Below are 13,099 nucleotides of genomic sequence, written 5' to 3'. Positions count from 1 at the left end.
AAAGGCAGGAGTTTTTTTTTTTTATCTAAGGCCCCTTTTACACTGAGGCATTTCTAAGCTGCCAGTAAAACACTGAGCGCTTTTGAAGAGCTTTTTAGGAGTTTTTGAAGAGCTTTCCATTCACTTCAATAGAGAAGAGCGTTTTTTCACCGCCCTGCCAGCACACTGCCGCAGTGTGAACGTATTCATTGATTGATTGAATGCTTGCAATCCAAAGCACTCGCATATCAAAGCGAGTTTCCCCATAGAAGTCAATGGAAACAAAGATAATTTGTTCCGCATTGACTTCTATGGCATGCAATACCGCATGTGGCCAGGGGTGCGCTGAAGAGCCTCTGAAATACTAGGGGACAGCTCGGCTGATCTGGGAAACGCTCGGAAAGGTTTGGAAACACTCAGGAACCGAGTATTTCCGAAAACGGCTCCGAACCGTTCTGAGTGTCACTGGCTTCCCCCCCTCTGGCCAAATGTGATACTGCACACCCCATTAGCTTGAATTTTACTCATTTTGTAAGACAACAATCAGAGTAAAAAAAAAAAAAAGTTGCTAGTTTTTCAAAACGCTCGTAAACCGAGTAACGCGTATATTTTTACAGTGGTAATTCACAAAGCTGTGAAGACTTACTTGACCTTTAGAGACACCCCTTGCGGCACGCCAATACTGACTGTGGCTCCTAAAACACTGTGCCTGGAAATTTTCCTCTCTGCTCCATACTCAACCAAGGTCCCGAAAAGTCCAGCCCTAAAAAGGAAAAAAAGGGGAGAACTCATGTTAAAAGCCGACTCTGCTCAAACTGGTGGAGGAGCACAGAAGAGGTATCAGTGGGCCGTCACAGGATGCCGACACTTCGCCCTGAACTGACAAGGTGACGGGTCTCTTAACCACTTGAGCCCCGGACCATTATGCAGGTAAAGAACCAGGCCGCTTTTGCGATTCGGCACTGCATCGCTTTAACTGACAATTGCGCGGTCGTGCGACGTGGCTCTTAAACAAAATGGACGTCCTTTTTCCCCCCACAAATAGATCTATACCAGTATAGATCCTAACACACTACCCAGCCCATACCAGTATTGATCCTAACACATTACCCAGTCCATACCAGTATAGATCCTAACACATTACCCAGTCCATACCAGTATAGATCCTAACACACTACCCAGCCCATACCAGTATAGGTCCTAACACACTACCCAGTCCATACCAGTATAGATCCTAACACACTACCCAGTACATACCAGTATAGATCCTAACACATTACCCAGCCCATACCAGTATAGATCCTAACACATTACCCAGCCCATACCAGTATAGGTCCTAACACACTACCCAGTCCATACCAGTATAGGTCCTAACACACTACCCAGTCCATACCAGTATAGATCCTAACACATTACCCAGTCCATACCAGTATAGATCCTAACACATTACCCAGTCCATACCAGTATAGATCCTAACACATTACCCAGTCCATACCAGTATAGATCCTAACACATTACCCAGTCCATACCAGTATAGATCCTAACACACTACCCAGCCCATACCAGTATAGATCCTAACACATTACCCAGTCCATACCAGTATAGATCCTAACACATTACCCAGTCCATACCAGTATAGATCCTAACACACTACCCAGCCCATACCAGTATAGATCCTAACACACTACCCAGCCCATACCAGTATAGATCCTAACACACTACCCAGCCCATACCAGTATAGATCCTAACACACTACCCAGTCCATACCAGTATAGATCCTAACACACTACCCAGTCCATACCAGTATAGATCCTAACACACTACCCAGCCCATACCAGTATAGATCCTAACACACTACCCAGTCCATACCAGTATAGATCCTAACACACTACCCAGCCCATACCAGTATAGATCCTAACACATTACCCAGCCCATACCAGTATAGATCCTAACACATTACCCAGTCCATACCAGTATAGATCCTAACACACTACCCAGTCCATACCAGTATAGATCCTAACACACTACCCAGTCCATACCAGTATAGATCCTAACACACTACCCAGCCCATACCAGTATAGATCCTAACACACTACCCAGTCCATACCAGTATAGATCCTAACACACTACCCAGCCCATACCAGTATAGATCCTAACACACTACCCAGTCCATACCAGTATAGATCCTAACACACTACCCAGTCCATACCAGTATAGATCCTAACACACTACCCAGCCCATACCAGTATAGATCCTAACACACTACCCAGTCCATACCAGTATAGATCCTAACACACTACCCAGTCCGTACCAGTATAGATCCTATAACACTATCCAGCCCATACCAGTATAGATCCTAACACACTACCCAGCCCATACCAGTATAGATCCGAACACATTACCCAGTCCGTACCAGTATAGATCCTAACATATTACAAAGTCCATACCAGTATAGATCCTAACACACTACCCAGCCCATACCAGTATAGATCCTAACACACTACCCAGCCCATACCAGTATAGATCCTAACACACTACCCAGCCCATACCAGTATAGATCCTAACACACTACCCAGCCCATACCAGTATAGATCCCAACACACTACCCAGCCCATACCAGTATAGATCCTAACACATTACCCAGCCCATACCAGTATAGATCCTAACACATTACCCAGCCCATACCAGTATAGATCCTAACACACTACCCAGTCTATACCAGTATAGATCCTAACACACTACCCAGCCCATACCAGTATAGATCCTAACACACTACCCAGCCCATACCAGTATAGATCCTAACACACTACCCAGTCCATACCAGTATAGATCCTAACACACTACCCAGCCCATACCAGTATAGATCCTAACACACTACCCAGTCCATACCAGTATAGATCCTAACACACTACCCAGCCCATACCAGTATAGATCCTAACACACTACCCAGTCCATACCAGTATAGATCCTAACACACTACCCAGCCCATACCAGTATAGATCCTAACACACTACCCAGTCCATACCAGTATAGATCCTAACACACTACCCAGTCCATACCAGTATAGATCCTAACACACTACCCAGCCCGTACCAGTATAGATCCTATAACACTATCCAGCCCATACCAGTATAGATCCTAACACATTACCCAGTCCATAACAGTATAGATCCTAACACATTACCCAGTCCATACCAGTATAGATCCTAACACACTACCCAGCCCATACCAGTATAGATCCGAACACATTACCCAGTCCGTACCAGTATAGATCCTAACATATTACCCAGTCCATACCAGTATAGATCCTAACACATTACCCAGTCCATACCAGTATAGATCCTAACACATTACCCAGTCCATACCAGTATAGATCCTAACACACTACCCAGTCCATACCAGTATAGATCCTAACACACTACCCAGTCCATACCAGTATAGATCCTAACACACTACCCAGTCCATACCAGTATAGATCCTAACACACTACCCAGTCCATACCAGTATAGATCCTAACACACTACCCAGTCCGTACCAGTATAGATCCTATAACACTATCCAGCCCATACCAGTATAGATCCTAACACATTACCCAGCCCATACCAGTATAGATCCTAACACATTACCCAGTCCATACCAGTATAGATCCTAACACACTACCCAGCCCATACCAGTATAGATCCTAACACACTACCCAGTCCATACCAGTATAGATCCTAACACACTACCCAGCCCATACCAGTATAGATCCTAACACACTACCCAGCCCATACCAGTATAGATCCTAACACACTACCCAGTCCATACCAGTATAGATCCTAACACACTACCCAGTCCATACCAGTATAGATCCTAACACACTACCCAGTCCATACCAGTATAGATCCTAACACACTACCCAGTCCATACCAGTATAGATCCTAACACACTACCCAGTCCGTACCAGTATAGATCCTATAACACTATCCAGCCCATACCAGTATAGATCCTAACACATTACCCAGTCCATAACAGTATAGATCCTAACACATTACCCAGTCCATACCAGTATAGATCCTAACACACTACCCAGCCCATACCAGTATAGATCCTAACACACTACCCAGCCCATACCAGTATAGATCCGAACACATTACCCAGTCCGTACCAGTATAGATCCTAACATATTACAAAGTCCATACCAGTATAGATCCTAACACATTACCCAGTCCATACCAGTATAGATCCTAACACATTACCCAGTCCATACCAGTATAGATCCGAACACACTACCCAGTCCATACCAGTATAGATATCCAGCATGAGATTTTTCCCCATCTGATGTGTTTTCAAAGTGTTCCTGTAATTTTTTTTCAGCAGTGTCATTAAACAAAAGTTTTCGTGCCCAGGGTTCAGTTTTTAAAAACATAACTTTTTGCCCAGAGTCCCATCAAGCACAAGTGACATCCAGGACATCTGAAGAAACATCACTGATTAAATGTTGTGCTTTTTTTTTGGGGGGGGGGGGGTCAGGTGATCCGCTCTGAACGCACCCGAGTCCCTCGGATCTGGACAGGTTCAGTCTCCAGGATCCCGGGAGTCCCGGCACCCGCCTGCTCTGCTTACCCTTCTGACACCGAGAGGATTAAACAACAAATGAATCAATGGGTGTAGTGAGAAAATAATCAGAGCATTATTAGTGGATCACCACAGGGTTAATCCTAATTGGATTGCAATAGGCTCATAATTCACTGTCAGCGCATCGATCGCTGTACAGGGGAAGAAAGCGATGGGGGAAAAAGGAAAAGTAACGGTTTCCATTCTCGTTTTCGCAGCCTTGACACGGTGTGATGAAGTGAGCGGTTTGATAGCACACTGCGAGCAAGGACTAATCCCCAGATGTCACGCTCATTCACCGCCGGTGTGCGACTTCCAGGGTAATGCCTGTTCGAATCTCGTATATCTGCCTCAACTACAGCAATGAAAGCCGGATAAATAAAAGGTCGGGAAATGGCATGTAACAAGGACGAGGGGATAGATACTTTGTATTACAGATAAATCATACCTTTGTTTTATTCCCACGTCGGAGGAATGCGAGGGCTGGCCGCTGAAATGGCGACTTTAGGCCTAACTCAAGAAACAAAAATGTTCTGAGCGCAGCAGGCAATCAGATTTTAGTTTGGATGTTTCTACTACGGGGCCAACGTAAAGGAAACGCTTGGATTTTTCTTATATGGGCACAGCAGTCACATCTCCTTAACCCCCCGACAGGGCAGCCATCAGGGAGGTACAGGCAGTACACCTGTAGGGGCCCGGATGACAACCCCCCCCATTTTCTTTAATATATATATATATATATATTTTTTTTTTTTTTTATTAAAAGGGCCCTGGATGGCAACCCCCCCCCCCCCTTTTTTATATATATTTTTTTTATTAAAGGGCCCCGAATGGCAATTTTTTTTTTAATATGTATTTTTGTTATTAAAGGACCCGGAGGCCCCCAGGGCCCTGGATGGCAGCCCCATTTTTTTTATATATGTTTTTTATTAAAAGGCCTAGAGGTCCCCAGGCGGCAAATTATTTTTTTATATTTAGATTTTTTTTATTAAAGGGCCCCGGATGGCTACCCCCATTTATATATATATATATATATATATATATATATATACACATACATATACACACATATATACATATATATACATACACACCATATTTATCGGGGAACAAAAACAGGATGTCCAAGTCCGTCACACTTACTTTATAGATCCTTTCACTCGCGTCTGTTCTTCGTCTTGAAATTTGTGTTGGTAGCTGACCATTACGAAGGAGTGCGGGATTCCAAGCTGAAAACAAAATTAACTAAAATTACTTCATGCAAACTTTGAAAATGTAACTTTTGATGTTTCACATAAAAATAAAGTGCTCTCTGAAATGACGGCTCATTTCCTGTCCAAAAAAAAAAAAAAAAAGTCACCGTTTCTGTATCTACTAACTCCTCCCGGCCACAAGCAAGGTATACCTGCCCACCCTCGGGCCCCTGGTGCCTCCCTGTTCCACTGGAGCCCTCGCTCAGCTGCTCTAGTAGAGTGGCTCTTCTGGGTATAGGGGAGGATGCGATACAACAAGGTGAAAGTTTGGAGACCCCCAGCCTTAGACAACTTTGACTTGTACCTGGTTTCTGGTGAACCCTTTGCTCCTCTCATGAACTTCTGAAGGCAAAGGCACGGCTTAAATAAGAAGTTCCTGAGAGGAGTAAAGGGTTCACCAGAAACCAGGTGCAAGTCTAAATTGTCTAAGGCAGGGGGTCTCCAAACTTTCTAAACAAAAGGGAATGTTTCCAACACTTTTTTGTATCTATGCCACCAAGAATGAAGGCAAAAGGGGGTCCAACCCGCTACTAGCAAGGGAGGCCTAAAAAAGGGGATCCAACCCGCTACTAGCAAGGGGGACCTAATAAAGGGGGTCCAACCCGCTACTAGCAAGGGGGACCTAATAAAGGGGGTCCAACCTGCTACTAGCAAGGGGGACCTAATAAAGGGGATCCAACCCTCTACTAGCAAGGGGGAGGTAATAAAGGGGGCCAACCCTCTACTAGCAAGGGGGACCTAATAAAAGGGGTCCAACCTAATAGCAAGGAAGACCTAATAAAGGGGTCTAACCCGCTACTAGCAAGGGGGACCTAATAAAGGGGGTCCAACCCGCTACTAGCAAGGGGGGACCTAATAAAGGGGGTCCAACCCGCTACTAGCAAGGGGGGACCTAATAAAGGGGGTCCAACCCGCTACTAGCAAGGGGGACCTAATAAAGGGGGTCCAACCTGCTACTAGCAAGGGGGACCTAATAAAGGGGATCCAACCCACTACTAGCAAGGGGGACCTAGTAAAGGTGTCCAACCCGCTACTAGCTAGGGGGACCTAATAAAGGGGTCCAACCCGCTACTAGCAAGGGGGAACTAATAAAGGGGGTCCAACCCGCTACTAGCAAGGAGGACCCAATAAAGGGGGTCCAACCCGCTACTAGCAAGGAGGACCTAATAAAGGGGGTCCAACCCGCTACTAGCAAGGGGGACCTAATAAAGGGGATCCAACCTCCTACTAGCAAGGGGGACCTAATAAAAGGGGGCCAACCCGCTACTAGCATGGGGGACCTAATAAAGTGGGTCCAACCCGCTACTAACAAGGGGGACCTAATAAAGGGGATCCAACCTCCTACTAGCAAGGGGGACCAAATAAAAGGGGGCCAACCCGCTACTAGCAAGGGGGACCTAATAAAGGGGATCCAACCCACTACTAGCAAGGGGGACCTAATAAAGGGGGTCAAACACGCTACTAGCAAGGGGGACCTAATAAAGGGGGCCAACTCGCTACTAGCAAGGGGGACCTAATAAAAGGGGGCCAACTCGCAACTAGCAAGGGGGACCTAATAAAGGGGATCCAACCCACTACTAGCAAGGGGGACCTAATAAAGTGGGTCCAACCCGCTACTAGCAAGGGGGACCTAATAAAGGGGATCCAACCTCCTACTAGCAAGGGGGACCTAATAAAAGGGGGCCAACCCGCTACTAGCAAGGGGGACCTAATAAAGGGGATCCAACTTCCTACTAGCAAGGGGGACCTAATAAAGGGGATCCAACCCGCTACTAGCAAGGGGGACCTAATAAAGGGGATCCAACCCGCTACTAGCAAGGGGGACCTAATAAAGGGGATCCAACCCGCTACTAGCAAGGGGGACCTAATAAAGGGGATCCAACCCGCTACTAGCAAGGGGGACCTAATAAAGGGGATCCAACCCGCTACTAGCAAGGGGGACCTAATAAAGGGGATCCAACCCGCTACTAACAAGGGGGACCTAATAAAGGGGATCCAACCCGCTACTAGCAAGGAGGACCTAATAAAGGGGGTCCAACCCGCTACTAGCAAGGGGGACCTAATAAAGCGGGTCTAACCCGCTACTAGCAAGGGGGACCTAATAAAGGGGGTCCAACCCTCTACTAGCAAGGGGGACCTAATAAAGGGGATCCAACCCGCTACTAGCAAGGGGGACCTAATAAAGGGGATCCAACCCGCTACTAGCAAGGGGGACCTAATAAAGGGGATCCAACCCGCTACTAGCAAGGGGGACCTAATAAAGGGGGTCCAACCCGCTACTAGCAAGGGGGACCTAATAAAGTGGTACAACCCGCTACTAACAAGGGGGACCTAATAAAGGGGATCCAACCCGCTAGTAGCAAGGAGGACCTAATAAAGGGGGTCCAACCCACTACTAGCAAGGGGGACCTAATAAAGGGGATCCAACCCGCTACTAGCAAGGGGGACCTAATAAAGGGGATCCAACCCGCTACTAGCAAGGGGGACCTAATAAAAGGGGATCCAACCCGCTACTAGCAAGGGGGACCTAAAAAAGGGGGCCAACCCGCTACTAGCAAGGGGGACCTAATAAAGGGTGCCAACTTGCTATTAGCAAGGAGGACCTAATAAAGGGATCCAACCCGCTACTAGCAAGGGGAACCTAATAAAGGGGGTCCAACCCGCTACTAGCAAGGGGGACCTAATAAAGGGGATCCAACCTCCTACTAGCAAGGGGGACCTAATAAAGGGGATCCAATCCGCTACTAGCAAGGGGGACCTAATAAAGGGGATCCAACCTCCTACTAGCAAGGGGGACCTAATAAAGGGGATCCAATCCGCTACTAGCAAGGGGGACCTAATAAAGGGGATCCAACCCGCTACTAGCAAGGGGGACCTAAAAAAGGGGGCCAACCCGCTACTAGCAAGGGGGACCTAATAAAGGGTGCCAACTTGCTATTAGCAAGGAGGACCTAATAAAGGGATCCAACCCGCTACTAGCAAGGGGGACCTAATAAAGGGGGCCAACTCGCTACTAGCAAGGGGAACCTAATAAAGGGGGTCCAACACGCTACTAGCAAGGGGGACCTAATAAAAGGGGGCCAACTCGCTACTAGCAAGGGGGACCTAATAAAGGGGGTCCAACCCGCTACTAGCAAGGGGGACCTAATAAAGGGGATCCAACCCGCTACTAGCAAGGACGACCTAATAAAGGGGGTCCAACCTGCTACTAGCAAGGAGACCTAATAAAGGGGGTCCAACCCGCTACTAGCAAGGAGGACCTAATAAAGGGGGTCCAACCCGCTACTAGCAAGGGGGACCTAAAAAAGGGGGCCAACCCGCAACTAGCAAGGGGGACCTAATAAAGGGGATCCAACCTCCTACTAGCAAGGGGGACCTAATAAAGGGGATCCAATCCGCTACTAGCAAGGGGGACCTAATAAAGGGGATCCAACCCGCTACTAGCAAGGGGGACCTAAAAAAGGGGGCCAACCCGCTACTAGCAAGGGGGACCTAATAAAGGGTGCCAACTTGCTATTAGCAAGGAGGACCTAATAAAGGGATCCAACCCGCTACTAGCAAGGGGGACCTAATAAAGGGGGTCCAACCCGCTACTAGCAAGGGGAACCTAATAAAGGGGGTCCAACCCGCTACTAGCAAGGGGGGCCTAATAAAGGGGGCCAACCCGCTACTAGCAAGGGGGACCTAATAAAGGGGATCCAACCCGCTACTAGCAAGGGGGACCTAATAAAGGGGATCCAACCCGCTACTAGCAAGGGGGACCTAATAAAGGGGATCCAACCCGCTACTAGCAAGGGGGACCTAATAAAGGGGGCCAACTCGCTACTAGCAAGGGGAACCTAATAAAGGGGGTCCAACACGCTACTAGCAAGGGGGACCTAATAAAAGGGGGCCAACTCGCTACTAGCAAGGACGACCTAATAAAGGGGGTCCAACCTGCTACTAGCAAGGAGACCTAATAAAGGGGGTCCAACCCGCTACTAGCAAGGAGGACCTAATAAAGGGGGTCCAACCCGCTACTAGCAAGGGGGACCTAAAAAAGGGGGCCAACCCGCAACTAGCAAGGGGGACCTAATAAAGGGGATCCAACCTCCTACTAGCAAGGGGGACCTAATAAAAGGGGGCCAACCCGCTACTAGCAAGGGGGACCTAATAAAGGGGATCCAACCCACTACTAGCAAGAGGGACCTAATAAAGGGGATCCAACCTCCTACTAGCAAGGGGGACCTAATAAAGGGGATCCAACCCGCTACTAGCAAGGGGGACCTAATAAAGGGGATCCAACCCGCTACTAGCAAGGGGGACCTAATAAAGGGGGGCCAACCCGCTACTAGCAAGGGGGACCTAATAAAGGGGATCCAACCCGCTACTAGCAAGGGGGACCTAATAAAGGGGGTCCAACCCGCTACTAGCAAGGGGAACCTAATAAAGGGGGTCCAACCCGCTACTAGCAAGGGGGGCCTAATAAAGGGGGCCAACCCGCTACTAGCAAGGGGGACCTAATAAAGGGGATCCAACCCGCTACTAGCAAGGGGGACCTAATAAAGGGGATCCAACCCGCTACTAGCAAGGGGGACCTAATAAAGGGGATCCAACCCGCTACTAGCAAGGGGGACCTAATAAAGGGGGCCAACTCGCTACTAGCAAGGGGAACCTAATAAAGGGGGTCCAACACGCTACTAGCAAGGGGGACCTAATAAAAGGGGGCCAACTCGCTACTAGCAAGGACGACCTAATAAAGGGGGTCCAACCTGCTACTAGCAAGGAGACCTAATAAAGGGGGTCCAACCCGCTACTAGCAAGGGGGACCTAATAAAGGGGGTCCAACCCGCTACTAGCAAGGGGGACCTAAAAAAGGGGGCCAACCCGCAACTAGCAAGGGGGACCTAATAAAGGGGATCCAACCTCCTACTAGCAAGGGGGACCTAATAAAAGGGGGCCAACCCGCTACTAGCAAGGGGGACCTAATAAAGGGGATCCAACCCACTACTAGCAAGAGGGACCTAATAAAGGGGATCCAACCTCCTACTAGCAAGGGGGACCTAATAAAGGGGATCCAACCCGCTACTAGCAAGGGGGACCTAATAAAGGGGATCCAACCCGCTACTAGCAAGGGGGACCTAATAAAGGGGGGCCAACCCGCTACTAGCAAGGGGGACCTAATAAAGGGGATCCAACCCGCTACTAGCAAGGGGGACCTAATAAAGGGGATCCAATCCGCTACTAGCAAGGGGGACCTAATAAAGGGGGTCCAACCCACTACTAGCAAGGGGGACCTAATAAAGGGGATCCAACCCGCTACTAGCAAGGGGGACCTAAGTGTCCGGTGAGTGTACATTGATACACAATATTTACCAAGATTCTGAAAACAAAAGGTAAAAATAAAACCCAAATATCGCCCTAGGGCAGCAATTTGTTCCAATCTAGCGGCCTCCCTTTACCATCTAAGTGTATCAGTGACTCTTCCTCTTCTATCTCCGATTCCGTGGATCTTTTTAAACAGCCTCTAGCTAGGAACCATTTAGCAGGGAAACGAAGCGCTGACACCTCTGGCGGACATCTGTGCGGAGTATTCCACATTAGGTAATTTTTTTATGTAGTGCACTTCTATATTTATGGTTTTGCAATATCTATGCATCAGCCAAAAAAGCCCCCAAAAAAGCGTCATAAAAAGTACATTTATTAAAAAAATATAATTGAAGGGCATAAAACATTCATAGAATGCTGATAGTGATTTGGGTTTTAATGACCCCCGTCCTGGAGAATTCAGCTTAAGTGGAGCGGAACGGCCTCTGAAAGACAAAATTCAGCGCAGAGTTGAAGTCTCCGCCGTTTCCTGAGAGCCTCCAGCAAGTCATGGAAGTTACGGACGGGCGAGACACAAACTTTTCTGTCTAAGAACGAGCAATTAAAGTGGCAATTCTATAGGTTTATTGTAAGAGGACAATAGAGACAAGTCTGATTATTTCCGGCCTCAGTATACCAAAAATAATCAAATATGTGCTGACTGATTTTAACGTCAAGCTTTGCATTAAACTATGGGCCAGATTCACAAAGAGATACGACGGTGTATTATCTACAGATACACCATCGTATCTCTGACGTAAACTGGTCCTATCTATGCGCCTGATTCATAGAACCAGTTACGCATAGATAGGGCTAAGATCTGACAGTGTTACACTGTGTTACACTGTCGGATCTCTTTTTCAATTTAAAAATGGCGCCGGGGGCGTTCCCGCTGATTTACGATAAATAATATGTAAATCAGCGAGATACGCAAATTCACGAACGTACACGGACCCGTCGCAGTGTTCTTACGTCGTTTCCGTATCGGTTTTCCCGTCGTATACTTACCCCTTCTTTTATCAGGCGCAGCCAATGTTAAGTATAGCTGGCGTTCCCGCGTCGAATTTGAATTTTCTAACGTCGTTTGCGTACGCCGATTCACGAACACGCGCGTCGCAAGTCCCGCTCACGTCGACACCACTGATGTCCTAGTGACGTCAGTGGGAGCAATGCACGCCGGGAAATTCCCCAGACGGCGCATGCGCATTTAAATCGGCGCGGGAACGCGCCTGATTTAAATAGTACACTCCCCTAGCCGCGGAATTTGAATTCCGCCGGGGGATTTAGGATCCGCCGTCGCAAGTTTAGAGGTAAGTGGTTTGTGAATTAGCCACTTGCCTCCTAAACTTGCGGGAGCGGATCTTAAATCACGTAGATCGAGCGGATCTATAGATCCGCTGAGCTACGTGAATCTGGCCCATAAAGTATATCTTACCGCTTTTATATTTGTTGCATATATTTTGTGTTATTCACAGATGATTTACATTCATTTAATCACTTGACCTCCGGAAGATTTTACCCTCTTCATGACCAGCGCACTTTTTGCTATTTAGCACTGCATTACTTTAACTGGCAAATAGAGCTGTTTTTTGTGCCATTTAATCGCCACTGTTTTTTTTATTATTATTTTTTTTTCTTTTTTTAAGTGTATTTTGTGCGTGTACTCGAGAGAGGAGCTGGACTGCAGGGGTTGGGAGTAGGCAGGCCACCTTTCTTCCATGCCCCGGGTGGCAATGGCGGGTGTGTGAGGGGGTCCTCCCACACAGCCCGCCCTACCTGCTCCGCTTTGAAGCCCAACAGGGCAGAGGGCATCTCTATAAGGGAGTGAGAGGATTTGCCCGCTTAACCAGCCCCGTTAGTCCTTCGCCTCTCTTTTTAGAGACCGCGTGGTCAAAGTGCGTGCATGTTAACCTAATTTCGAGTGC

At 47.7% G+C, this 13,099-nt stretch overlaps 1 protein-coding gene across 1 annotated transcript in view; it reads right to left on the bottom strand.

Annotated features, from left to right (window-relative positions):
* DNAJC11 (DnaJ heat shock protein family (Hsp40) member C11) overlaps nt 1-13,099 on the bottom strand; it is a 163,266-nt gene that overhangs the window by 16,156 nt on the left and 134,011 nt on the right. Inside the window, 2 exon segments of the mRNA XM_040326699.1 lie at nt 626-742; nt 5,719-5,804. Coding sequence (XP_040182633.1) covers nt 626-742; nt 5,719-5,804 — 203 coding nt within the window.

This window comes from Rana temporaria, chromosome 10 (assembly GCF_905171775.1).
Source record: "Rana temporaria chromosome 10, aRanTem1.1, whole genome shotgun sequence".
NCBI classification, from domain to species: domain Eukaryota; kingdom Metazoa; phylum Chordata; class Amphibia; order Anura; family Ranidae; genus Rana; species Rana temporaria.
This window is presented reverse-complemented; position numbering and strand designations above follow the sequence as displayed.